At 39.7% G+C, this 26,647-nt stretch overlaps 3 protein-coding genes across 4 annotated transcripts in view; 1 reads left to right on the top strand and 2 right to left on the bottom strand.

The window, feature by feature from the left end:
* The first annotated feature begins 106 nt into the window (after positions 1–106).
* On the top strand, positions 107–1,367 carry LOC6573118. The gene is made up of 2 exons (XM_001999173.4): positions 107–316; positions 414–1,367. The coding sequence occupies exons 1-2, from the start codon at positions 213–215 to the stop codon at positions 1,102–1,104; spliced, it is 795 nt and encodes a 264-aa protein (XP_001999209.1). The 5' UTR covers positions 107–212; the 3' UTR covers positions 1,105–1,367.
* LOC6573119 (GILT-like protein 2) lies at positions 1,281–2,218 on the bottom strand. Its single transcript, XM_001999174.4, has 4 exons — positions 2,097–2,218; positions 1,882–2,046; positions 1,523–1,816; positions 1,281–1,462 (listed from the first exon to the last, which is right to left on the bottom strand). The coding sequence occupies exons 1-4, from the start codon at positions 2,154–2,156 to the stop codon at positions 1,361–1,363; spliced, it is 621 nt and encodes a 206-aa protein (XP_001999210.1). The 5' UTR covers positions 2,157–2,218; the 3' UTR covers positions 1,281–1,360.
* Positions 2,219–4,641: 2,423 nt separating this feature from the next.
* The window catches only part of LOC6573121, a 99,866-nt gene continuing 77,860 nt past the window's right edge, over positions 4,642–26,647 (bottom strand). For both annotated transcript variants that reach the window (XM_044007512.1, XM_044007511.1), the window contains exons 9-18: positions 26,422–26,572; positions 24,339–24,469; positions 24,122–24,281; positions 19,933–20,181; positions 19,040–19,165; positions 16,722–18,887; positions 14,026–14,160; positions 7,217–7,375; positions 6,900–7,135; positions 4,642–6,825 (exon numbers count right to left, since the gene is read on the bottom strand). In XM_044007512.1, the coding sequence (XP_043863447.1) occupies positions 6,223–6,825; positions 6,900–7,135; positions 7,217–7,375; positions 14,026–14,160; positions 16,722–18,887; positions 19,040–19,165; positions 19,933–20,181; positions 24,122–24,281; positions 24,339–24,469; positions 26,422–26,572 (4,116 nt within the window). In that variant the 3' untranslated portion in view covers positions 4,642–6,222. The remainder of the gene's footprint in view (positions 6,826–6,899; positions 7,136–7,216; positions 7,376–14,025; positions 14,161–16,721; positions 18,888–19,039; positions 19,166–19,932; positions 20,182–24,121; positions 24,282–24,338; positions 24,470–26,421; positions 26,573–26,647) is intronic.

Genomic DNA, 26,647 nt, shown 5'->3' with positions numbered 1-26,647 from the left:
CGCGGTTGGTATTACGTAAGGCGGTTACGTTTGGCGCCAAACTCGTATCGAAAAATGCAACCCTGCTGCTGTTTGTTTTTTCGCCCAGCTATCGCAACAGATGGGCAGCCTCGGCATCTGAATGTAGAAGAAGCAGCAGTAAACAAAGCGTTTGTGAGCTTAGCTGCTGCAATAGTTTTTATTATCGCTATTATTACTCACAACTGAAAATTATGACTGAGAAAGTAACTGCGCGATGCAGCTGGGCCCAAACAGCTGGCAAAGAGCTGCAACAGGTGATACCCACACGGCACTCGGACGAAGATGTCTTTGAAAAGTTAGACAAAGGATTTCCATTTACAGCTAAAAATTGCATTCACGCCCAAACTGGTTTAGACACATATTTATATATATAATTATATACATGTTTGCAGGCCCGACTTGGACGATGTTATCGATGAGGAGCGCGCTGTTTTGTTCTCGAACAACGACTGCCCGTCAATACCCTGTGAACTGCAATTTCAAATATCGCCAAATTTTAAAATTGCCGCCATAACGCTTGTGTGCAGCGCACCCAAAGTGGAGGTCTTTGTTGGGCCCACACAGGAGTATCTGGAGACCATCTATGGCACCAGCCTTGAAGAGCAAGAGGCGGATATACCCATACGACCCTATCGTTACGATGTCGAAATCGATCGCTCTGGCATAGCCGAGATTAATTTGAAGCTACTCACCTCTGCCAAGGAGATTTGTGTGTATGGCGCTATGTTGCACATTGCTCCGAATCCGAATGGGATTACCACTCAGCAGCAAAAGCCATTTGATATACAAAAGATACAGGAATTGCTGCAAAAAGGCGGCGCGAGCGGCTGTTCTAATCAAGCCGATGAAAATGATGAGAAGTTGCAAAAGTTTCTGTGCATGATGAAAGGCCTTTCGTGCCCAGCACAGCCTAATCCAATGCCACCAGCCACTGACGCTGATGTCAGTCCAAGTGTACAGCAGCAAATCGACGCCAAGTTCGAGCAGCTGCAGCTCACAATAACTAAAAGACTGGATGAATTCGAAGCGCAACAAACCGCAAAGCTGGACAGAATTATTGCAATGCTTGAAAAGAAAAAATAATTGATGAATATTATATTAAGTATAAATATTGGGGTAATCAAAATCAAAACTAAGTTAAACATGCATCTAAAATTATGTTAGATATTCAATTGTGATCTTTTAATTATGTACTGAAGCCGTTTCGTCCAGTGTTGGCCAAAATCAAATACTTTTTATATTCACGAATACTCAGTGACTTTGAAAATACCAATTTATGTATATATTTGTATATTAGGCAACTATAAATGTTCATAAAGCTACATTGCTTGGCATATTGTTAACAATTCTTGAGTCTTATGTTAAACTTGGCTTTGTACTTGGCACAGAATGTTTGGTCAAAGTTATCCGAAAGTTCATCCTGGTCATCAGACTTGAATTCCTGATTGAAAAAGGAGAATTGCTTGTAATATAATATTGAGCTAAAGCTGATTATACTTGCATTATCCACTGCTATGGCCGGCACCCCTCGGAAGTCCACTTGAGCCGTCGCCTCAGCATATTTCTTTAATATCTCATCCACGCTGCGCGCGCTCTTGCAGTCCTTCACAGCAGTCACATCAATGCCATATCTATTGGCGCACTTGTCTAGATTATTCTTGCGACCGCGCATCATGCAGGCAATTAGCTTTAGTGATATGTTGATGTCATTGTGCTCCAGTATGCAGGCATGCCAGGCATTCATCTCGCACTCGTCCTCACCGTGCTGACAGGTCACCTCACCCTTCTCGTTCAGCTGTAGCAGCAAATGCTCATTCATATGGACGAGACCTCTAGTCGCTGCACATGCAAATCACTTACGTGGGCGTTGCCGAAGGGCACCAGGGTTAGGTTCGTGTAGTGCAGTCGATCCTTGCGCACCATCGACGGGTTCAGCTGAGTGGTTACAAAATGCATGCAGTAGGGACAGAGGGCTTCATAATAGAGCGTAATGGGCAGCTTAGGTGCATCAGCCTCATGATGATGCTGCAAAACATTATTGATTATAGGGCACCAAATTTGACGAATTTCCATACCCTGGCACTACAGGCGACAATGCCAAAGGTGAGCAGCAAAAAAACAGTAAACGACTTCATTTCGCTGATGCTGAGCACAAAGACGCGTTGACACTGAGCTTTTGAGTAAATTTGAACACAAATCAAAATCTGCAATCTGACTTTATAATCACTAACTGTATTTTCATAGACGCGCAGTGGCGTCGACGGGGGCTCGCAAAGAAACCGCTACGACTGCAGCGTGATCTATGTATGCATCAGGCTATTTTCATTGGTCTGTCTAGACAGGGGCCCTCTTATAAAATCTGCCTACGCCACTGCTTCGGCTTAATCTGTCAACATTTCCTCATTCCGCAAACTGCGATAAGAGTCGGCTACCAGTCAAGCATAGACTTTTGAATACCCTTTGATCATCTGACCAAATACTAAATTATAGAATATTTTTAGAGGCTTGTTTCAGATTATTTTATGTATGGGTATATATAAAAAAAAAGATCTGTTAATTCGAAAGAATTATTGTGCTACAAGGTCTCAATTTAAGTCCACTCTAGGTAAAGACTCCAAACTCCAAACTCATACAGGCGACATATCATAGCTCAAATAGCTATAGGGTATGCAGTATTAATCATTGCTCAGTCAGATATATGTACATATCTCTGATTCATTTACAGATTCATACGTATTGAATGTAAATATATTTTTAATAATAATATGTGCCTCAGTTAATTGTGTGTTGTCATTACGCTTAGCTCTGATGCGTTTAATGAACTCTTATTCATGTTTGTGAATGATTCAGCTGGAAGTTGTATATAGTAACGGAAAGAGTAGTCTGTGAAGCAATAAGGGTTAGAGTTTGTGGCTATTCTGATTGCAGTTTTAAAAGAACATACTTATCTATTAGTATATCTATTGAGTATATAGAAAAATAATATCTCGTTTGTGTATATAATTTTGGGTCAGTGAACGAGTTTTAAATAGTCTTTTATGAGTTACAATATTTTTAGTGGACTTCTAGACTCGTAATAAATGAACCATTTTAGCACTTCTGGTTTAAGCAAAAGAAACCCCTCAGAAAACAATAGATATATTTTTCATAATATGTCATGTTTTATTACTTATCATTAACACTATTACTTTATCACAAATATTTTAAGCATTTTTACATAGATAGTTACAATCATCGTGTTTACGTTGGTTTTTTCTTTTTTTTTTTTTGACTTATGTATTTATGTACAATGCGTCGCCCTCTTGGAGGCCCGTTTGATACATGTTCGTATGCTGTTTTCCTCTTCTTTCATAATCTTGTTCATGATCGTAATATGTGTTTGTATGTATATGTATTTGTATGTATATGTAGCACTAAATGATTTCGTTTTTTGAAAATTTCAACTACTCGTACTGAATATCTACAGCAGGGGACGTTAGCTTATACACGTTGAAGGAAGGAAGTTTATGATTTTTACTTTTATCTATAGCAATACAATTTATGCTTTTCGGGTTTACAACTTTATATGCTTTTTTCATTTTTATTCACACATTCTTAATGTTTAAATTTATTTATATATTTATTTTTTTTTTTAAATTACTTTTAGTTTGTTTTTCGCTAGAAATGCAATTTATAGACCCTAAAAATCCAAGTGACGATGATCAACCTTTGAACACTTATTAATTTAATAGTTTAAACATATGGGATGCATTTCTGATATGCGAACATGCCTTGATAACAATTGCCGTACCTTTTCAAAAGGCATTTTCTTTTTTGTTTTGTGTTTAAAAATATTTAATTGAAAGCAATAGACTTTTAAAAATTGATTTTTCCAACAACTTTTTGAACTGCTTGCCAATATGACTGTCCCAGAGTTTTTTTTTTTTTTTTTTTTTTTTTTTTTTTAAGTAAATAATTCGTTGTATTCTCTCAACAATTGATTAACAAAAACTGACTGATATGAGGAGCTCTAGCCGGAAATTACTGACTAGAAAATACCCGGCAATCTTGCACTGAATGAAAATTCGGGTACCTTTAAGCACAAATCTCATTTTAGACAAAAAGTGATATATTTAGTGTGAAAACTGAGAAATCAAATTTGGAAGCTTGCATTTTTTATAATTATATTATATTATATAATAATATTTTATATATGAATATTTTCAGAAATTAAATTCGCTTCAAGACATATCGATTTAATTAAAACAATGAAATAATTTCATGTAGCTAACAAAATACCCGCGAATATTGAATATTTTAGATCTCTAAATTTCTGAAACTTCTCTTTTTATTATCGATACATATTGATAATTGATGTAGAAAGTCAAGCATATGGTGCTTTAAGACTCAGAAAAAAAAAATATTTATACACTTAGGTCGGACAGGTGGTGTCCTCTCGTTTGTCTTCTAAATTAACTCTATAAATTGTTTTATGGAATTTATGTGTGTGTTAAAGTCATGTTTATCAAATTGTCGGAAGCAGTTGGTAAATCAACAATCGGACTTTGGCCTACGATTAATAAACCTGCTGAGTATGCGGCACATACCTTAGCTCTATGCTGCTCTGTCTTTCTGTCTCTCTGTTTCCCTCTAGCTCAATGCTAGCCATATAAATCATTTTATTGGCTTATTAAAAACTTTTCCATTTATTGTCATCATTTTGCGCTATCGTGCGCACAAATTCATGCACGAGTTTTTGCCCGCCCGCCAGCCTGGCCCGCAGTTCGTTTGAGTCCTTAGCCAGCTTTTATTGTGTTCCATGGCCATTCAATCGTTCGTGAGCTTATTATGGGTATCCACAGGGCGGTTATCGCATATTTTTCTAAACTTTTCTTTATTGCTCACTTGTTGGCTAGCTGACTGGCTGGCTGGACGGCTGGCCTGTTAGCCATGGCCAATGCCCAATGCCCATTAAATTCAAATCTGCCGGGCTGCTGTTCCTGGTGCGTGTTTAAAAGTTAAATAATGGCCAAAATGGCTCGCTTCTCCCCCAACTCTCTCTCTCTCTCTCTCCATCTCTTTTTCTCTCTGCGGCTCCCCTCGCTCTCGCTCTTGCTAAGGGACAGGCAATGGCCCACGACGTGTTCCCAATATAACTTTTTCCCATTGGGCTGACCCCCAAATGTGAAATGCTTGTTTTTCGACTTTGATCTTGGGCAGCAGTTCAAATAGTTGCGGCTAAGTAACGGTAAAGGCTCCATTGGACAGTAAAGGATATGTTTTTTGTTCATTTCTTTTTTGGTAGGATATGTTCTCATTGAGTAAAAGAGGGAAAGGAAAACTTATCTTAACAACACTTTGGGGTTTGCTTGGAAGTACACAGCAAAATTCAACAAGATGATTTTTTTTTGTTTTTTAATAATAGTTGGGCCTCAGCTTCAGCATCAAGTATGAATAACGGTTTATACTTAGTTTATTTTTACTCAAATTGATATTATGATTGTTTATAGGAACCCGCTTTGACGAAAACTTCAGTTTAAAATATTCTTGGATTCAGATTACCAAAATCTCAGTGGAGTCAAATATTTTTTCACCTATCTTACTGATATATAAAAGTCGAATATCTCTCTTAAAGATATACTTTCAAAGCTAACTGAAATCTTTCTTTAAGGTAATACAATTCCATTTAGCAGATGCTTATAGATTCTTCCGGTCTGGATATGCCTTTACCCAATATCTTGTCATAGAACCATGGATATATTCAATTACATCTGATCATACTTGATGCTGACTACCTGGCTATGTATGTCTAGATATATATATAAATATGTATGTATATGTTTACAGCTAGAAACACATTTACACTAAACATGTACAAACAAACAGACACACATGCACACGAACACATACATTGACTAAATATTAAAGACTACATTTAGGTCTAGCAATAAGAATTGAATGCTTAGAGACACGATCGTAGAACTGTTTGCTAGTTACGAATAGTTAGTTTACTTTTTGTTTTGGTAAGTGTTTGCCCTAGCTCTATACATATATGTATGTATATATATAGATTTACTATAGTGATTTCTCATTCAACTACTTCAATTGCAGCTTTTCTATTCGATTTGAGTTTCGGTTTCGGTTTTTTGTTTCTCTTGAATCTCTGTTTTCGGTTGTGCGCCAGTCTTTAGTTTGATGCCAGGATAATTCGATAGCCGCAGCTTAGACGCAGCTCTCCGGGCCGGGCAGCGTGTCCGTGATGATGTGATTGCGTCCAGTGTTCGATTTCTGTGTAATGGTGGTTAGCTGCGATGGCGAGAGGCCGGCACCACCAGCCAGGCCTTTGGGCAGCGTCATATGCGTGCCCATCGGCGCTGCCGCGGCTGCCGCCTTGCTCAGATTATAGTCAATCAGGCTGCTGGTGGTCAGGTAATCCGCCAGGGTTAGCGGGTCCCGTCCGCGCGGCAAGCTGCCCGAGGCCATGCCGTGGGGCAGAGTGTGATGCAAATGCTGGACACCATAGTGACCGCCGCCGCTGCTGCTGCTGCCAGTGCCGTGCGCATTGCTCGTGGAGTTGGCCACGCTGCCGGCGGAGCTGAGCGTGCTGTTGCTGCCACCCCCACCCGCAACGCCTACACCGCCGGCAGCATAGCCGCCCACATTCAGGCCCAGCTGCTCGTAGCGGCTAAGCGTGGGCATGGCATCGTAGAGGAGCGGAGCAACCGCCGCTGCTGGCGGCTGATAGCTTTTCGCTGCATTCTCGCTTTCCAGTTTCAGTGTGCTGGACTGCGAGGGCGGGCTGTTCAGGTGCGGCACATTCACGTCCTGCAATACGCCAAATGTCAGCTTGCAACGCCTTTCGCATGTGTGTGCAGGGAGCTGCAGCTACAACTACTTACATATTCCGCAGTTTTATGATTCGCTGCACCGCTGGGCGCGGCGCCGTTGCTGCCGCCCATAAATAAACCACTCTGTCGATTTCCCAACGGCGACGATGTGTCACTGCCAGTTGCGCTTTTTTGCGCACTCAGTATGTCCGGCTGCTTCTCGATGCCCTGCTTCAGCGTGTAGGCCACAACCAGGCGCTGATGCCCGGCGCCAGTCTCCAGCGGTGCAGTGACCGTCACATCCATACCTGACGCATCGAATGAAATGGTGCCCAGGTTATTTTTTGTGCACTGCTTGGCTGGCCTATCTCCACGCTCGTCCTACTCACCCAAATGCTTGTCCTTGTCATCACACAAATTTCGCGCTCCCTGGCACCGACGACGACGCACCGCAATGACAACCACGAACAACACGGCGATGCCCACGGTGAAGAGCGTTCCAGTGAGCAGCGCTGCCAGCGGCAATATGGATAGACCCATGCGTCCATCTGAAAAAAAGGCAGACAATATGTAAACGACGAGCAATTAATGCAAATGATTGAAAAGTAGAACGGAATTACATTTACATTTAGTTACGGATTTTGAGAATTCTATTTCCCTTGATATAAAGCTAATATTAAGAAAAATATTTGCAATTTATTAAAATTTATAAATATTAAAAAAATGGGTGACCCCATATTTTTGTTGGATTATTGTAAATATATTAATTTGGTTTATTAACACTGCATTTATGGACAAATATTAACTAAGAGATATCCGGAACTCTGTCAAGAGTTAGAGAGCTACTCCAATCAGTCTATTTTTATTTTATACACATATTTTTTAATTGAATTTTCAGAGAGTAATATTGAGAAGCGGAGGAGGAATTCCAAATTTTTAAACTATGGAATTAAATATAGAAATAGGATTACTAGCATAGGTATATTTTAAAAAAACTTAATTTTTCAATATGAGCAATAAAAATGTATACAATTTATTTACTTATTTAAATTTATTTATTTATTTATTTAAAATATTTCTATATCAAAAGAACTATTTCGTCCATCTCCATTCCCTTTAATGAACCCAAATAAATACAGTTTAAACTAAATTTTTTGCACTTTCTGACCAAGTAAATAAGTGAATACAATTTGGTTGACATTTCAGTTTAATTGAAACAACTATTCACAATATAAAACAGGTCGAAAATGAAGAGCAAAAAATGGTTTGATTTGAAATCAGAGTTCCTAATTAAAATGCAAATCATGTGTAAAATAGTCACAAAAGGCAGCAGAAAAATTGAAACACTTTTCAAAGGACCATTGAGCGTTGTTCGATCAGAGGCCAATCCTAATTAAATAAAGTATCAACAGATGTTGTTGTTGTTAGTGGTGAGGTGAGCGAGACCCCAATTAAAAGTCATTTGATTTTTTGACTGCGTTGGCCTTTGGTGTTAACGTTGGCGTAATTGAATATGCATTACAAGGCCATAAGTATTTCCTTTACGTTAACGCGAACGTGGTGTAGTTGAAATGTGTTTAACATTCAACAAATCATGCGCGCCGGCGGATATGCAATACAGAATTTCAATAAGCAAACATGGCGAAATGGCGAAGCTAAAGCTGGCTAACTGCTGCGCGGTGGGCGGTGCTTGGGGGGAGGGGGAAGCGGAGGCACTGCGGGTGGAGTTGAGGGTGCTGTGTGTAGTCGCACAGACTGTTGCTAATTTATAAACCTGCGCCTGTCAGCCAGACGCCTGTCGACAGCACCAAAACCAAACTTGCAAATCAATAAATATTTTGGTTTTTTTTTTTTTTTTTTGTTCACCAAATGTTGACGTAACAGCGCCGCGAGCGGAATTGCTCATTTATGCACGGCTGCGCTTAGAAGTACAGCTACAGCAACACACACACGCACATTATGCATGTGTAGGTTGTACTTTCAAATACGCACACTCGTGCGCAGCCCTGTGCATGTGTTGTAATTGTTGGCACATGACTTTTGAAAAAATCCACGAAAATATTACAGAAAACGTGCAAATCTAACAAAAAAGTATATACATGTTCGCGTGTGTGTGTGTGTGTGTTTTTTTTTTTTTAATATTTCATTAAATTTCAATTAGGTTTCGGTGAGCAGTGTGGCTTGCTCTTTACTTTATTAAACAAATATCCATTTTATTTATTTAAAGTCCTAATGAGCTTTCTCTCACCCATGAATAATGTGTGCCAGAGTAGAGTGGTTTTTCTTCTAAATGTATTTAAATATATTAAAATTTTATAAAAAATATATATACATTATATATTAAAAAAAAAAAAAAAAAATTAATTAAATTTTAATCAAGGCTTGGTAAGCAGCTCAACCAAATGCTTAAAAAATTTATATAGTGTACTTTATTTTACTTAATTAATTTATAATATTAATTTATAAAATTAAATGTTCAACGAACATTCTGCGAAAAATAAACGATATATATGTTTGTTTTTTTTTTTAATTTTTTTTTTTTTAAATATCAATATAACCAGAGGTAAGTCCGATGCTATGCATAAAAAGTTTATTGATTTTAAAAAGTTTCTTGATTTCAATGAGCTTTTCTTTTTAATACTATTTTAGTTGTTGGTATAGTCAATTTCAAGTTTCAACTGAATTAAATCAGCGCTGAAAGTTAATTTTTATTTCAGACTTAATTAAATTTCAATTAAATCCCAGGGGTTTGATGAGCAATTCGCTTAAAGACCTAACCCGAAGGTAAGTTCTATTCTTTATATTGAAAAGTTTTCTAAAAAAAAAAAAAATGTTCCTTTCAATGTTGTACCTCATCAGATATAAATGAGTTTCTGGGTTTTGAAAATAGCTTTGCTTTCCTGCTTTGAATATATATTTCAATAAGGTATGTGAGCGCATGTGAGCGCTCAGTTTACTTAATAGATTGGCATCGCATTACCTCAAAGCTAGACGTCGAATACAAATCCCCAAACACATCAAAAAGAAACCCAACACACAGACCATAAAAGAATGCCAAAGTGAGCAATCGCTGGCCAAATAATATATTTATCTATATGTTGATAAAGAGCACACATACATATACGTATAATTCCTTACAAGGAAGACACTTGAAACTGATGCCAAACGACGGCCAAGTTGAGCTGCCAGCAGCAACAAAAGAACGACGAAATTTAAGCAGAGCTAGCCTTTATATAACGAAGATCAGATGCCCTGGTGGCCATATGATACAGAGTATTTGCCTAATTTATATAGAGGACGGATTTTCTGAGATTCAAGTGAATAACTGGGAAATTCTTGAAATTCCACTTAATAATAATTCTCTGAAAGTAAACAAATTCCTCGATAGCCCTCCGCTGTTTTAAATATTATGATACTCAGCAGCTCATGCCGATCCAGAATATATATCTATAAACTTATTCCACATACTATCTATCTATGCGTCGCATGGGCGACTACGAAATTGGTATACTCTCCGCAGAAGGGCATATTAAGGGAATGAAGAAAGTAATTTAAATATAAGCAGAGCAGCGTAATGAAATTTTCACACTTGTGCAAATATTTATCAATAAAGCATGCAGGCGATAGGACGCAGCACTGGAGGTGGACTGAGGGCTGCGAGCGGAGGGAACTGAGAAGCGTTTACACTGGGGAGCGAGCTGGCGCATGGCCCAAAGTAAAGCAGATAAGCCAGGCAACCAAAGCAGCCGAAGCGACACCCAGAGAGAACCTGTATGCTGCATGCCACAGCGGCAACCACACCACCGCAGCACCACAGCGCGGCACCACATCACAAACATTGGCCAGACAACGTCCTGCGTACCGCTCATAAGCCAATTGTTTGTATGCGTTTCATTTGTTGAGTGCAGGACGTAGCGATTCGTCTACTACTTGTGCCCGATGGGCTTCGGCAGGGCAGGGCAGGGCTGGGCTTGGGCTGGGCTTGGGCTGGGTTTGGGTTGTGTTTGGAATGCGCTGGCTGTATCTGCTTATAAGCTTAATTCGATTTAATGCTCCCGTTTGTGATATAAATGATTCGATGAAACGATGAAAAAGTGGATTGGTTAAAATGTATTGGGATTACGACGACGATGCTGCTCACATGCCCGCCGAGGCGCTGCCTTCGACTCCGGCGCCGAAACGGGAATGCGTTTACGGTTACGTTTACGTTTACACAAAGTAAGCATAAATAAAATGCGGGTGTGTGTTTCGCTGTGTGTGTGTGTGTGTGTGTGTGTGCGGGTGTGTGTGAATGCCAGAATACCAAACAATGTAGTATCTGTATCGTATACAGTCGCCCCCGCTCCGCCACATCCGCTACCCACAGTACTCTGCTCCTCGTTGGCCTATCGCCGTAGCTGGAGTTTTCATCAAGGCGGACACATTGCCAGCCAAACCGCTGGCAGGGCAGGAGTCACCAGGCAGCCAGCCAGCTATCCAGCCAGGCAGCCAGCAACCACTTCGATCTGCCTTACATATATATAGGATATAATTTTATTTTACTTTACTTTCAGCGCCGTTGTCTTTTGGGATATTTTATTCAGATAAGACATGTTTAATGTATATTTTTCTTGTCTTACAGTAATCGTTTATATTTTGTGTTGCATGTGGCACGCTGGCAGTGGCAGTGGCAGTGGCAGTGGCAGTAACTGTGTGGCAGCCAGGTTGTGGCTCAGTGTCTGTTACGTTTCCGTTCGCTGTCGTCTGATACGCTGTTACCTTGACGCCGCAGATGCGCCCATATATACATACACATACACATATACATATATATGTATATACTGTATATACCTATGCACACTGTGTGCTGCGCAGCCTGGCATGCTCAATGTGGATAATGTAACTCTTGGGGAATCTCTGTGTGTCAGTTTAGCATAACAAGATATTTCTTTTCACTGCGTGGTTGGTTCTTTTTGGCTAAGGTAAAACATGAAATTGATTATATTTACATTAATGTGATGGCGTCAAGGCGTTGCCATTGTAAACTGTTCCAAAAAATTCCACAGCTTCCCAGTGGACCCACTTCCTCCACCCCCAAAACTCCACACCGCGCCACCTTCACACGTGCGTGTGTGTGTGTGTGTTTGTGTGTGTGTGGCCCTGTGTGCAGGCATCCAAATCTATCCAGTTAAGTGTCGAATGAAATGCTTTCAAATTTGCCAAGCTGCAAATATTGACACTTGACGTATATTGCATTTTTCCGTATTACTCTCCCATGCAATATATAAATATATGTACCGTTGTTTCACATAGTTACACACTTGCAGAAATGAAGTTCTAGTCTGATTTAGTCACCTTTGTACCAAATGTTTTAATACAAAATATATATATATTTATAGATCAAAGTTAAATTTTTTATAGAAACTATACTGTAGCACCAGAAATATAAATATATACCTATGATTATAGATAATAGAAGGAAGATAACTAATATTAATCAAATTAAATTAATATATAATATAAAATATATAAAGCATGTATACATATATAAAATTAAAGAAAGTGAAAGATTAACTTTAATTAAAATTAATCAGATTAAGAAAAAAAAATTGCTTCAATTTATAATTTATCATATTTTTTGGGAGTTGGTGTAATATTATGAGAAAAGATTTAAGACTGAAAAAGCTTGGCTGTCATTTTCAACTCAATATCATATTTAATATATATTTTTGATTGAATATTTATTTTGATTGAATATTTCGATCCCTTTACGTGTTTAGCTCTACAGCAGCTGCTCTATATAATGGCAAAGTAAATTTAACTAGCTCATATGCCATCATATCTCGTATCTTTTCCATAAATTGGCCCACTGACCAATATCGTGTGTATGTGTGTGTGTGTGTTGATGTGTGCTGCTCTAATGCGCATTAAAGAGATGATTGAGTGGATTTGCTGCTCATGCTGAATGGACAAAGCTTACAAATATATCATTTAGTGGGTGAGCCAAGAGAGAGAGGGAGAAGAGAGATAGATGGAGAGAGAGAAAGAGAGAGTGAGAGCTAGTGCAATATTATCTCACCAAATCCGCACTGGATAACCTACTTAATAACATAATATCATAATAAATCAAAGTGCTATGTGTGTCTAGCCCAATGGTGATATGGCCAGGTGCATCAATGAATGTTCTGATTAAGCGGCTCGCTTTGTTAAAATTATTGTATACAATTTATGTTTGATTTTGGTCTAATTAATTGCATTTGAATTGAACTTAAATGGGGAATGGATCACAGTTTGCATATTTATGCGGTTGCCCATTGGACGTGCTAAAAGATTAGTCCTAATTATTATTATTCATGAAAATGGTAATTAACTGAAATAATACTATATCAATCTGAGTTATATGTTCAGGAATTGATATACTTTGGTATTTATAGGCTTTGTCTAGGTTAAGTTACGGCAAATTTAAGTTTAAATTCGTGTCTTAATCTTCTTGTTTTTCTTTCTGAACTCCAATCAATATATTCTAAAGTGCGTGTAAAACAAGCCTTTCCTACATTTTCCGCACAATTTACGCGAATTTTTTTTTTTTGTATTTTTAGAAATTCCAAAGGAGAAGGAAAACGCAACAAAAAAAATGGAAACTTTTCAAGAAAATTAACGTCAGAGTTGAATAACAAAGCATGAATAAGAAATCTTAGCGACACTACTTGCCGTGGTTAGGAGCGCGATGGGTCAAGGGGTGGTGGGGGGCTACAGGCGGGCAGCATCAGCAGCAAAGAAGCTGAAGCAACTGTCGCCCCCAAACGTAAACAAAACTCGTTAAATAAAAGAACAATTGTACTTACAAAAAACTAAAACGGTTAAGTAGACTATGCAAATACATGAATGACTTTTTAAAGGTGAAATGGGGCTTAAAAAGCAATGAATGCTCTGTACCCACCAAACACCACCCTACACCCACTCCACCACCCACTCACAAAGCCAACTTTTCAGCGTGTTGCACACTTCGAGGGGAAGCCCGGGCCGCACTTTGCTCTGAAACACAAACACACTTTAGGGACAATGCGAAATGCAAACTTTGTATGTGCCATGTTTCCCTCGCTCTGGTTGTTGTTGCTGTTGTTGTTCATTTCATGTCATATTTTTCCGTTGTTTAGGTATTTTTTTATGTTTAAGTTGTTAAATAGGTAAAGTACAATTCATAAGCAGCGACACCCACCTGAACGCTTGTCCGCCTCATTGATGGGCACATTCTCGAGAACAATCGGCTCAGAGCGTCCCTTCTGGTTGACACTGTAGACGACCAAGTGCAGCGCCGGATGCGAATCCGGATAGTAGTCCATGGGCGTAAGATCTGCAAAGGAGGCGGTAGAAAGGGGTTGGCACTGCCATTAGCTGACCCAAACATTCATTTAAAACTTCTATTTGCAAACTACATTAGGTAAACAGGTATTTAATTAACACGTTGCTCGTTGCACACTGCACGTTGCACGTTGCACGTTGCATGGCTGAACGGCTGCAAAAACTTCTATTCTGCCACGCGCATTAAATGCAAAACTTTTGTTTCCAACAGTTTTTTTTTCTTTTTTGTTATTTTTCTAGTCTGTGCACAGTGCATATTTATGCAAAAAGGGGTATACTGAGGGTAGGTGTATATTTTAGTTAATTATTTGATAAGAACTTTTTGATTTCATATATTTATGTATTATGTAAGTATGTGTAAATTGTAGTATATCTAACATATTTTATATATGTATTAATAACAGATCTTGTCTATACTAACATCTTAGATCTTAGATCTTATAAATTAGCTTGTTGGGTACTTATTTTGGGTTAAGACTAGGGCTAAGAGCTGAGAATATAATTTAGATTTAGAAGTAGAAGCGATTGTAGATGCTGGGCGCTACGACATGACTTCTCTCTATCACAGATGTTTAAGACAAAGCTAACTCTAAAATTAGTAGATGCTGGGAGTAATCTAACTCTATTGCCTCTATGCATAATTTCAGAAAGCTCTGATCTGACTCTTCGCTCTTTTATCAGTTACTCTTATTCTTTTAGCTTGATCTTTTCTCTTTTCTTATCAACAATATTAGAAGAGTAATCACATATATCATATGTGAACAAGGAGTATTTGCAAGTCATGCATGTGCAGCAGCTCAGTTTAGTCACATCTAGCCTGCGCTTATTTCTTTTTTATGCTCACATCAAAAGTTTTTTGTTTTACAGCAATAGCAGCTCATTAAAAGCGTAACTACTTGGTAAAGGCCAGCGCCAATAAGCAGCAACTAACTCGCAGTCACACTCAGCTCCTGCTGCTTCTCCTGCTGCTGCTGCTGCTGCTGGTGGTGCTCCTCCATCTAGAAGAGCCAAGCTCATCTGTAAAGCCAGAGTCGTTAACACGCCTGTCTAACTAATCGTGACTTTACGCTTCGTTTGACTTTGCAAATATCGCAGAATGCAGAAGCCGCAAAGCATCCCCCCGCCTACGCGCCCCTGCCTCGTGTTAACCAAGTCATCGATAGAGCCTGTATAAAAAGCCGCCTGCTTGCAGGAAGTTGTTGCCAAGTTGCAGCCCAAATGATAACCAAATGTGGCTCATTAACTTGGCTCCGGCTTAGTGTGCTGCCCGCCCTCATGCAACCGCTTGACATGGCTAAAATCAAAAATGTTATATGATAATATTACGGTTCATTTTTAGCCGCTGGGCGTGCAAATAAATCTTGTTTTTCAACAACTTAATTCAAAAATTTCTGCCACTTGCCATTGCCACCAGCTTTGGCAACTGCCACAGCCAATGCTGGCAGCATCCCCATCTCCAGCCCCATCCTTAGCCCGCACCCCCTTGGGCATTCAGCATCTCGACTCATCCCTGGGCTCCGGTGCCATTGGCATAAAAGTTTTGCTGACTAGCTAAAATTCATTACAACAAATAGAGGCAGCCGCATGTGGCAGCTGGTTGTAGTGTTTGGTGGGGCAGAGTTGAATGTTGAGTGCGGAGCATGGAGCTTGGTGGGGAGTGGGGCGTGGGGTGGCATGTGGCCCTGGCAGCCTCAACTAATTAATCTGCGTGCCACTGTGCACTTGTTGTTGTTGTTGCTGTTGTTGTTTTGGATAGCTTTGCTTTCACTTGGCCATGCCCTCTCCATGCCAAACACGCCGCGCAATTTGGCTTGCCTAACTTTTTGCACAGTTTGTTACTTTGATTTGTTTTTGTTTTTGTTGTTGTTGCTGCTGTTGCTGTTGCTTTTGCTGTGTTGGCCGCATAAAAGTCGAGTCTTTAGTTTGCGGCTTTTTGCACAGTGCTGCAAAACGCTTTCTTGGCTAAGCCAGTCAGCCTTAGCAAAGCAATCTGTAAATCCAACCATATTTAAATATAATAATGATTAAGCTTAATGTGTTAAACCAACTTGCCAAAGTGCTTAACTCCAGGTTAAGTTCCAGAGACTTAAAATATATCCCTTATTGCAGGTATATTGGTCTTTCGTTTTAATTTTCTAAGATGTAATTCAATAGAGCTAAACACTCGAAGAACAGTAAACATATTTCAATTTCCTCTTCTCTGCTCTTCGACTTTTGTTATGCTATATGACTTGTTAAGCTCGCCTTATTACACTTCCCCTAATTAGCATATGTATACATTCTCATTAATCATGAATCCACTGTTTCATCTTCCTTCCACTCTCCTCTAGTCAAGCCTTCATCATTTCTATGACAGACATAGCTCGTTAACATCTCTTGACCGTTTCCCGATGTTTGCAAATAAGCTTATTTACTAACAGTCTGAGAAAAACTCAAATTGTTTGTAGCGGTTCTTATCTAAATACTAAAATATACGTTAACAAATACTATATATAAAGAAATGCTTAATTTTCATGGTCCCATAGCTCCCGCTTAATTGATTGAGCCACTCACCTGAGAGATCGATGCGAAACACGGGCACATCCACATAGGTGCTGCTCATGTTCAGTCTTAGCTTTTTAGTCTTTGAGTCGTAGGCCTCCAGGTAGAACTGTTGCTGCAGTCCGCCATCGTAGCCCGGCATGCACTCCAGCTCCATGGTCGAGTATATAATGTTGTCATAGTTGTCAAAGTTGATGGTGGCACCGCCACCGGCAGCAGCCGCCGAATTGCCATCGTAGCCAGCGGCGCCACCACCAATCAGGCTTTGTGTGACAACGCCGTTGCTGAAGCTATATTCCATGCGTGAGTAATCGAAATGAGGTTGCTGCCATTCGGCTGGCTGTTCCTGCTGTGGTCGTGTTGTTGTTGTTGAACTTGTTGTTGTTGTTGTTGTTGTTGCCGCTGCTGCTGCTGCGGCTTCTGCCGTAGACAGCGCTATGCTGGCCACAAAATCATCATCACTAACATTGTAGATATCATCATCGGCATCGCCATCGCCATCGCCATCGACATCGACATCGGCATCCGCATCCGCAACATCATCCTCTAATGATTCCAAGTCCAGTTGATGCTCCAGGCTTGAAATATCAACATGCTGTCGCTGTCGTTGCGGTTGCTGCTTTTGTTGTGCGCCTGCCTCGTAGTCCACCAAGTCAGTGGGCTCATCTGCTATGTAGTCGCCATCGCCGTCATCATCATCGTCATCCCGGTTGACTTCTGTCTGCAGCTCGCCAACATCTTCCTCAGCAACCGCAATGTCATCGTCATCGTCCTCGTCCTCGTCATCTCCATCGCCATCGCCATTGCCGTTGCCATCGCCGTCGCCTTCATCATTGTTCTCATCATTGTCGACGTTGTTGTTGTTATCCGCCAGCGCGTCTCTGGCCTGATTCGTGGACAAAGGCACATTATCTTTGTCTAGCTTCGTCTTGACTATATCTTTCTGTACTGTAGCAACTGCAACTGTTGCTGCTGCCGATGCTGCGACTGCTGCTGTTGTTGCTTGCTTATTGTTGCTACTAATTGCTGCTGCCATTTGTTGCGCTGCTGCCGCCGGCTTGTTGCTAATTTGTGGCGCATTTGGTGGCAGCAATCTGCTCTTGACTTTCTCATTGCCAATCGGCTCCAAAGATTTGCGTGCTCGCATTGTTGCCAGCATTGCGTCAATGTCGCTGCTGCTGCTGCTGCTGCTGCTGCTGCTGCTGCTGGCATCATTTTCATTCTTGGTTATTGTTGTTGTGCCTGCTGCTGCTGCTGCTTGGGCTGCTGCTGCTTCTGCTGCTGCTGCTGCTGCTGCTGCTGCTGCCGTAATGTCATTTGCTGCTTGACGTTTGCTTCGCCTGGCTGCTGCAGAATGATGGATTATGTTGTGCTCGTTTACCTCGCTGCTTAGTCCTTGTTGGTGGCGCTGCTCCTGCTGCTCCTGCTGCTCCTGCTGCTGTCGTCGTTGTTGCTGTTTGTGCATGTTTTTCTGTCGCTTATTAAAATACTTTGCTGGCTGTTTGCCGTTGTTGTTTTTGACATTCGAGCCAGCAACTATTTCAGCCTGTTTTATATGTGACAATGATAAATTTGATTTTGTTGCACGTTGCAGCTTTTTCATTGTTGTTGTTGCTGTTGCTGTCTTAAGCAGCTTTGCAGCACGCCGCACACGCCGCTTTGTGTCCTGTGGCAACTTTGACTGCTGCTGCTTCTTGCCCAGTAATCCATCAGTTTTGTTATTGATGTGGGCGGCCGTGGGCGTGGCCGCTGCCTTGGCCAGCAGCAACTGCTGCTGCTGCTTGCCCCGCTCAATGGCTGCCAATGTCTGCGACGGTGTAAATGATGTGCGCTTCCTTAGACGCTGCAATTGTTGCGGACTCAGGCTATATTTTTGCTGCTGCTGCTGCTGCTGTTGTTGTTGCTTATTATTAGATTTAACATGGCCAGCATTTATTTTGCTCTTGCCTTTCATATTTTTATTATTGGCAGCTGATGCAGCCGCATTGTTCCGGCCGTTATTGTTGTTGCCATTGCGCTCACGTACGTATTCCATGTGCGGATAATTCGCATCGTGTCTGCCGTATTGTGTTTGCAGCATTTGATTGCCGTGCATTGTCGTCTGATTCGATGAATTGAGAGACGCAGAGGTCACCACATACGGACGCAGCGTACAATTGCGCAATGCGCCCGGCTTGGCTATATACAAAGCAAGAAAAAAATAAAAATAAATAAATAATGTAAGAAGAAACACACAAAAACAACAACAATCGAAAAAGAAAATCAACCCAAATAATAAACCAATGGAATTTAATTTAAATTCTATCAAATTAATTACAAAACACACTCACCCGCCGGCACCACCTGGAACAGACAAGGCTCCGACTGTTTGCCAATCGCATTGCGGCCCCAGCAAGCCAGCGTGCCGTAGTCTCGCTCGCCCTTGGGCGTATAGATCAGCTCACTAACTGTTTCCACTGTAACCACAACAAAAAATGCCATGTATTTATACGTATGTGTGTGTGTGTGTGTGTGTATGCATGTGCAGAGAATGAAGAGAGTCAATTGTGCCTTAAATGGATTTCATTGTGATTGTGCAGCTGGACATGGAGCATTGTATTTGCATTAGGTTTTGTGCCAAGTTAAATGAAATAAATTCTGCCTGGTCAGTCAGGCCAACTGGACAGCACAGGTAATTCAATTTATGTGCATAATATTGATAACAAGTAAGAAGGCTGTAAGCAAAGTGAGCAAAGACTAGATACCCTGTAGAAGCGGGAATTATTGGAATTTATTACAGAAAGCAAGTCTTCTTGAAGAGTTTATAAATAAAAAAAATAAAAAAATAAAAAATCTTTAATGTGTGACCATGCCAAAAAATAAAGCTCTACAGTTATAAACTTTAAGTAGATAATAATATTATCTTGGAATATTTCATATATGTACATTTCAATGCATAATTTTGAAACTCTGATATTTGTATGTTAAAAATCGAGTTAAAGGTTTTCTTATGGAAAATTACATATGCACACACACTGTTACATAAATAACTGAAGCAACAATATGACCGCTTTGTGAGCTTCCCATGGCTACAGGGTATAAGCGACTATAGGCTCCAGCTGTTCATTTTGCAAAACCTGCTCAAGCGCAAGCAAAATGCAAATTGTATGCATTGCATATGCAGAGCCAGGCTGAATGAAGAGTTGGCCAAAACTGAAAATGAGGTGTACTGTTAGTTACTTACCATAGCTCTCGAAGTGAGTTTCATTGGACTCGACAACGGTGTGTCGCACATCGCTGCTGGTGGTCATGGTTGGATCCTGTATGGTCGCATAGTGCCCCGACGGCACCTCGAAGTGCTCGCCGCTGCTCGAGAAGGTCCACTCGAAATCGATTTCTGGCGGATCGGAGTTGACGCGACAGGGTATGGGCACCGCCTCCTCCAAGGAGGCGCCAATAACGCCAATCGTGTTGCTGCTGCAAACGGGCGCATCTGTGCGAGACAAGAATGTATATATGTATATGAGCAGGAGGCCAGTAAAATGCAAAATAATGAGCAGCTGCACTGTCTATAAAGCAAGTCTCAATAATATGTTATATATGTGTATGTATGTGTGTATATACAGTTTTATATAGTATTTAAATTGCTTGGCTTGAGCCTGACAGCTGAGCACTGGACAGCAGCAGAGCAAATTGACAGCTTTGATTTTCAATTTAACTGCAGCAGCTGGTGCGGCACCGACAGGTGTGAGGTCTTTCGGACAGCGGCCAGGAGACATTTGATGCATTTTATTTAAATTGAACTCTGTCGGACTGTGACATATTGTTTTCATAAATTTCAACTGTTTGCAGTTGACTTCAACACATCAGCAGCAGAACTTGGCTTTAGCACTTGGCTTATGATTTATTCAAAGTATTGTCACCCATGGCAAAACTCACACACATGCACACACACTCAGGCACACTCAAACTGGAAGTTAAAAAACAGCTGCTGCCGTCGCGTCATAAACAAGCGCAGACAACTCAAGCTCAGGCCAAATAAAGCCTAAGACTTCTTAGCACAAGTTTTTTACTCTATGCGGTTGATATTTCTCGCTTGCAATAAGAAAAGAAAGAAAATTATTTGAAAAGTTTTTGACTGAATAAAAGCAATGCGAATGCCATAAAGTATTGAGGTACTTGTAGCATGTAAAAGCTGATAAAATCCATTTGGTTAAGCCACAATACGCATGTACATAGGAAAGCATGTAAATGTATGTATATACATATATGTGCATATTTCTATATGTTATATATAACAATATATATGAATACACATGCCATGTTTGTGGCTTACAGCAGCCTTTTAAGCTATTAGACTGAGCAGCTTGACCAACTTATCAGACAACAGTTTTGTTCCACTCACTACCTCTCTCTCTCTCACACAAACACATACACATATTCTCTCTCTCTCTCTCTCTCTCTCTCCTCTCTGTATTTATCTATCTGCTTGTCTGTCTGTTTGCAGTTGCCATAAAAAAATAGTCATAAATTTTATATGGCTGCGTCAATTTCACAATCGTAGAATGTCACTTCGAACATATTCTGATTAATTTCCAGCCAAGATACGAGCGCCAACTGCCATAAATCCATTTATCTCAATCATAGTCATGCCACACAATATTGCTACCCATTCACATACATTAACCCAACAATCGCCAGCCATGCCATGCCCAGCCGCATTTTGGGCTGTGTGCGTTATGCAAATGTTAACGTGGCGTATACGTTATATGCCCGTGCAAATAGCTTTGGATGCGCTTACGCTCTGCGGCACTCGGATAGCTCTTCAATTTTGATAGCTGGCCATGTGTGCAGTTATATACGGTATGTACATACATTTACGTTTATATCCCTTGCGCTTGTATTTGCTTTTAATTATCGCAATTATCGCAAAAGGGTAACTCAATGCAATGCAAACAGGGAACACGGATCCATTTGCTGATGTCTTCGATTTTATTCCATTTCACTTTTACCAACAAGCTGATGCAGCACATTATTGTATACATTTTCAATTTCATTTACGTTTACGTTTACGTTTTCGGTTTTCACTTTGCCTCTTTATTTGCCTTCAATTGCTAATTTGCGATAATATTGTTTGCGTTCATATAAGCATTTGTATATATGTATACATAAATTTCTTTTTATACTTTATTTATATGTTTCAATTGAATTAAATGCAATTGAATTGAAATCAGTCAACCGCAAAAATCAAGCCTAATTAAATTTTTAGTTAAATAAACTAAATAATATGCATAAATGCTGCAGCTAAAATTGCAATTAATTAAATAATCTGCTTTTACTTGAACCGTTGGCTGAGCGAAGGCAAAAACTTATTTGCATATAAAATGCCATTTTTTTTTTGTGCTGCGACTCCATTAAATATGCACAATAAAAATTGAATTTTCCACAACAGTACACACACACACACTTACACACACTCACACACACAGAGTCTCATGAAAGCGTTGTGGTGCACAGTTGCCATATATACATATACATATGTATATGTATGTATGTATGTATAGATAGATCGATGTGATGTGCTGACCTGACCTGTTGTCCGGCTGGCTCTGCTCGTCCGCTGTTGCCCATAATTATAAATGTTTTTACAATGACTATGTGTTTCAATAATAAAAGCATATCATTCATTTTTATTATGCCGCCGGCCACTTTCACCAGCGCTTGTCCAGCCATGTGCCGTGTGCCATGTGCCATGAGCCATGTGAGTATGCATACTTATTTATGCCCACGCACAGGCAACGTTCTCTCTCTGTATAAATATCCATGTGTATATATTTTGTATTTAAGCATCATTAATTATTTAGAAAAACAGTCGGAAGTAAATGCTCTATAACGGTAATTGAGACATTTTCAATATGTGTGCGTGCACAAAAGGCTCGAAATCATTTTATGCGCCCATTGTCAGGCTATGAATTTATATTGCGCTTTGTAATATGCTCGCACTCTCTGATATATTGTCTGTGTGTGTGTGCGAGTGTGTGTGTGTGTGGGTGTAATTACATGTGTACATGTGTATTTGCTAACGAGTGTCAACAGCAAATTTAAAACAGTTAATTATGATATGTAGCTGTAGCTGTGCGGCCTTTAAGTCAATAAATTGCTGTCGCTGTGGCCGCAGATGGAAAGGCGAACGATTTACCATTCACATATTCCAAACACAATAGGTAAACGCATTAATTATTAATGAGTGCCAGGTAATGGAAGCCTTTTCTAATCAGTTTCCGTAATTATATTAATCGAGCGCAATTTGTTGTTGTTGTTGCTATTGTTGTTTTTCTAACTGATTATTAATTTGGTCGTATTAGGAAAGAAAAGGCAATATGCGTGTCGATGATGATGTCTTATAATAATAATAAAATATTAGTAACAATAATTATAAATATAATGACAATGATAATGATAATGATAATTTTTGTAATTGAAAACAGTATAGAGACATTCTTCATTATAAACCATATTGCGATCCTTTATCAACTGCCAAATTCCATTGCAAACATTTGTTAGCTGACTTTTGGCAATCGAATGAGATATTGTTGTTAGCTTTGGAGTAGAAGTTTCTCAAATAAAGTTTCAGTTTTGAAATTCCATTAAACAAAGCCTTTATTGCAATCGCATTGTTTGCTTAAATGAAATTCCTCATATTTTTTGTCACATTATTATTATTATTTTTGGTTTTCTGTTTTTGTTTTGTTGTTTTGCGAAAAGTCAGTAATTGTCAAATTTTTGCCATTTGCACAGGCTAAAAATGAAAAGCCGTTAGACACGTACATATACCAAAAACAATATATATGTATATATATATATATAAATATGTGTGTGTATGTGTGCTTATATATTGTTCATAATACGGCTTTCTGCACAAAATATATTGTAACATTTATTGTTGTTGTTGCTGGTGTTGCTGTTGCTGCTGCAGCTGTGTTGCAGGATTTGTTGTTCTGCTTGTCAACGGGCGGAGGGTTTTTGTGATTTTGTGATGTGAACTGCCGCACACCGGGTCTGCTTCATGGAGCTTATCAAGTGGGTGGTGCCAGGCACTGCACCGCACCGCATCGCACCGGACAGTGAGTGGTTGGGCAGTGGTTATGTCTATTTGTTGTCTATTTGTGCATAAATTTACGCATATGTATTTTTAATGCTCCGCTCGACTGACATCGACTGTCAGCATTATTTTCTGTGTGCGTTTTTGCTGTTATTTTAATGCGCTTTAACAATTGAATGCTTTAAAGCATTTTCGTCAATTTAATAAAACTTTTGTTGAGTAGATTATGTTCTATAGAATTGTAATATATTGCCTGGCTACTTTGCTTTTTACTAGATTAAGTGCTTCCTCTCTTATGCCCTAAATCATTTTTATGTCCAAATATACTCACAGCGTATTCGCAGGTTGACCAGCGCGCTCTGCGTCTCGCCGCGATCATTGGCCGCCGAGCAGGCGTAGAAGCCGGAATGAACGCGACCCACGCGCTGCAGCACCAGGCTGCGCGTGGAGATGATGATGCCCCAGGATACGTTCTGTGTCACGGGCAGACCCTGCAACGGAATGCATTTAGCAGATCTGCCATGATATTATTTGTGAACAGGACTTACATCGTGCGACCAGGTGATGCGATGCTCCTTGGGATTCGCCTTGATGTGGCACTCAAAGTAGACATCGTCGCCCTCCTTGATATCATCGGGCCGCAGGGTGGAGCCCAGGGAGAGGGTGACCTGTGGCGGATCTGTGAATTGCAGATAATTGAATTGTAGAATTCATATAAATTTCACAATTAACGCAAATTTTAATTGCAATTTTTAATAAACATATTTTGGGTGCTTTTTTTCGTTTTCCTTATTTTGGTTAAATTTCGCAGGCTGCCAAATTAAAATGTGTTTTGGCGCGGGCGTGCGTTGGATTTTTATAGCAGAGGCTGGTGTGATATAAAATATAAAATCGAAAAATATTATAGCATAATAAAATGGGGAATTGCAAGAGACGCGATGCGCCAGGCACGACCATAAAAGTTAACAGCGCGTCTGTTGAACCGCTTTATAAGCCGGGTTAACCCTGAACGTGGGCGCCACCGACCAATGGGTATGACAAAATTTTTAAATTAAAATTGTTGCCGTTACGCAGTGCTATGTTGGGAGCTTCTATGTATCTGTGTGTGTGTGTGTGTGTTTGGATTCTGGCAACACAAATACCGATGATGGATTACATAAAAAAATTTAGTGCACTTTTATTTTTATAACATAATGATTATTTATCGAAGGTGAAATCCATGGTAAGGCTATTTGGCTATAGTGTGAGTAAGAGTGTGTGAGTATGTGTGTGTGTGCAAGCGGTTGCGTGGTTTCAAAAATATTTGTATGGGAAATATGGTAATATATAGGCGAAGATTTCATAAAAAAAAAGAAAAAAACAAGCTCTTTTCGCATTGTGATCTAGTATTAAAATCTTTTCATCCGTCTTGTTTTTTGACATTGGCTGAGATTTTTAAGTTAAATTCAGATAATTTAAAACGGATTTAAGAGACGGAATTTAACAATTTTTAAAAGATCTGACTGCGCCAGACTATCCTATATGCTATAATCTATATAAAATTTGTTCTGGGATGAAGGCATTTCCCATAACTCAAATATGAAATGAGATAATACTTCTATTTTGATCTTAAAAGATGCTATGTGTGAAACTAATTCTTAATATTAAACCAAATGGTGGCTCAATTTTATTGGCATTGTACAGCTGAACTAGACCCTACACTAAAATAACATCTGTAGTTAGTTTAGTTTAGTTTAAGTTTAAGAATTTGGCCACAAAATATCTCACATCGTTTTGGTTTTACTGCAATTTCTTATGCTGTGGCTTTTATGTAGTCACCCACTATATAAATAATTGAAATGGGGATTATTAAGGCGCAGCTCAACTATATTACGCTTATGCCCCATGCCTCAACTGCGTAAAGAGCGTGGCTGGAATAGCTTTTCAATCCTTTGCAGCCCGTTGTCTCAGTTCGCTGTTGCAGCGTTCACTGTTATTTTGTTTATTATTTATAAGTTGGCTTTGCATATATGTGCTCCGTGTGGCCGACTTTAAAATTCAATAAATTTATGATTATCTTCGTCCCGCTCGCAAATAACGAGAAAAGCGAATCTAAGTGACAACAAATGGCGAATGCCGGCAAACCAGAGGCTGAATCTCCACAACTTTGGTAAGGGACAAATTTTCTTTCATATCATTTTTATAGCTACAAACAAACTGCAAAAAAAAAAGGGGAAAATAAATAACAGAAAAAGAAACCAATCTGACCTTTTGCTGAAACTTTTAGGCGGTGGGAATTGGGTGTGTTGTTTTATTTCTTTCTTTGAATTGTAGAAATTGATAATCATATAAAGTAAAATTTATGGCATTCTGGTTGCTGCGACAGGGGGCAAGGGGCAGAGGCTGAAGTGTCTGTCTGACATTTTATGGCCTCGCTAAGAGTCGAGAATGCAAATATTGACATACGAGCAGCAACTGGGCAAATAATGCTACATAATTTAGACTTATTTGCGACGGCAGCTTTGATTTGTGTGGCATCAGCTATATTTATGGAAATTAAAATGGGGCTTTCCCCGGCTCATAGACGATACAAATAAATATATACATATGTATGTATATACATCCATATATAGTTATACATATTCTACTTACACATGACATTCAGCATGAGCGAGTCCTCGATGGCCGAGTTTTGTAGTCGAGGATTTGAGCCCTCACACTTGAGCATAGTGCCATCGTCTTCGGGCTGTGGATAAAATGACAAAGTGGATAGGACGCGTCCATTGCCCTGGCTGGTTGACAGCTATGTAAGCGAGAGAGTGTGAAATCGATTAGAAAAATGCTCACAACTACAAGTGCACGATATCAAAATGTCAAT

This window comes from Drosophila mojavensis, unplaced genomic scaffold (assembly GCF_018153725.1).
Source record: "Drosophila mojavensis isolate 15081-1352.22 unplaced genomic scaffold, ASM1815372v1 contig_16, whole genome shotgun sequence".
NCBI classification, from domain to species: Eukaryota; Metazoa; Arthropoda; class Insecta; order Diptera; family Drosophilidae; genus Drosophila; species Drosophila mojavensis.
This window is presented reverse-complemented; position numbering and strand designations above follow the sequence as displayed.

Coding starts and splice junctions, on each gene's coding strand:
- LOC6573118 (XM_001999173.4), top strand. CDS start 213: ATGACTGAGAAAGTAACTGCGCGATGCAGCTGGGCCCAAACAGCTGGC. Junction 317..413: donor GACGAAGATGTCTTTGAAAA/GTTAGACAAAGG, acceptor ACATGTTTGCAG/GCCCGACTTGGACGATGTTA.
- LOC6573119 (XM_001999174.4), bottom strand. CDS start 2,156: ATGAAGTCGTTTACTGTTTTTTTGCTGCTCACCTTTGGCATTGTCGCC. Junction 1,817..1,881: donor TGCCCTTCGGCAACGCCCAC/GTAAGTGATTTG, acceptor TTGCTGCTACAG/CTGAACGAGAAGGGTGAGGT. Junction 1,463..1,522: donor CGGCCATAGCAGTGGATAAT/GCAAGTATAATC, acceptor TTTTTCAATCAG/GAATTCAAGTCTGATGACCA.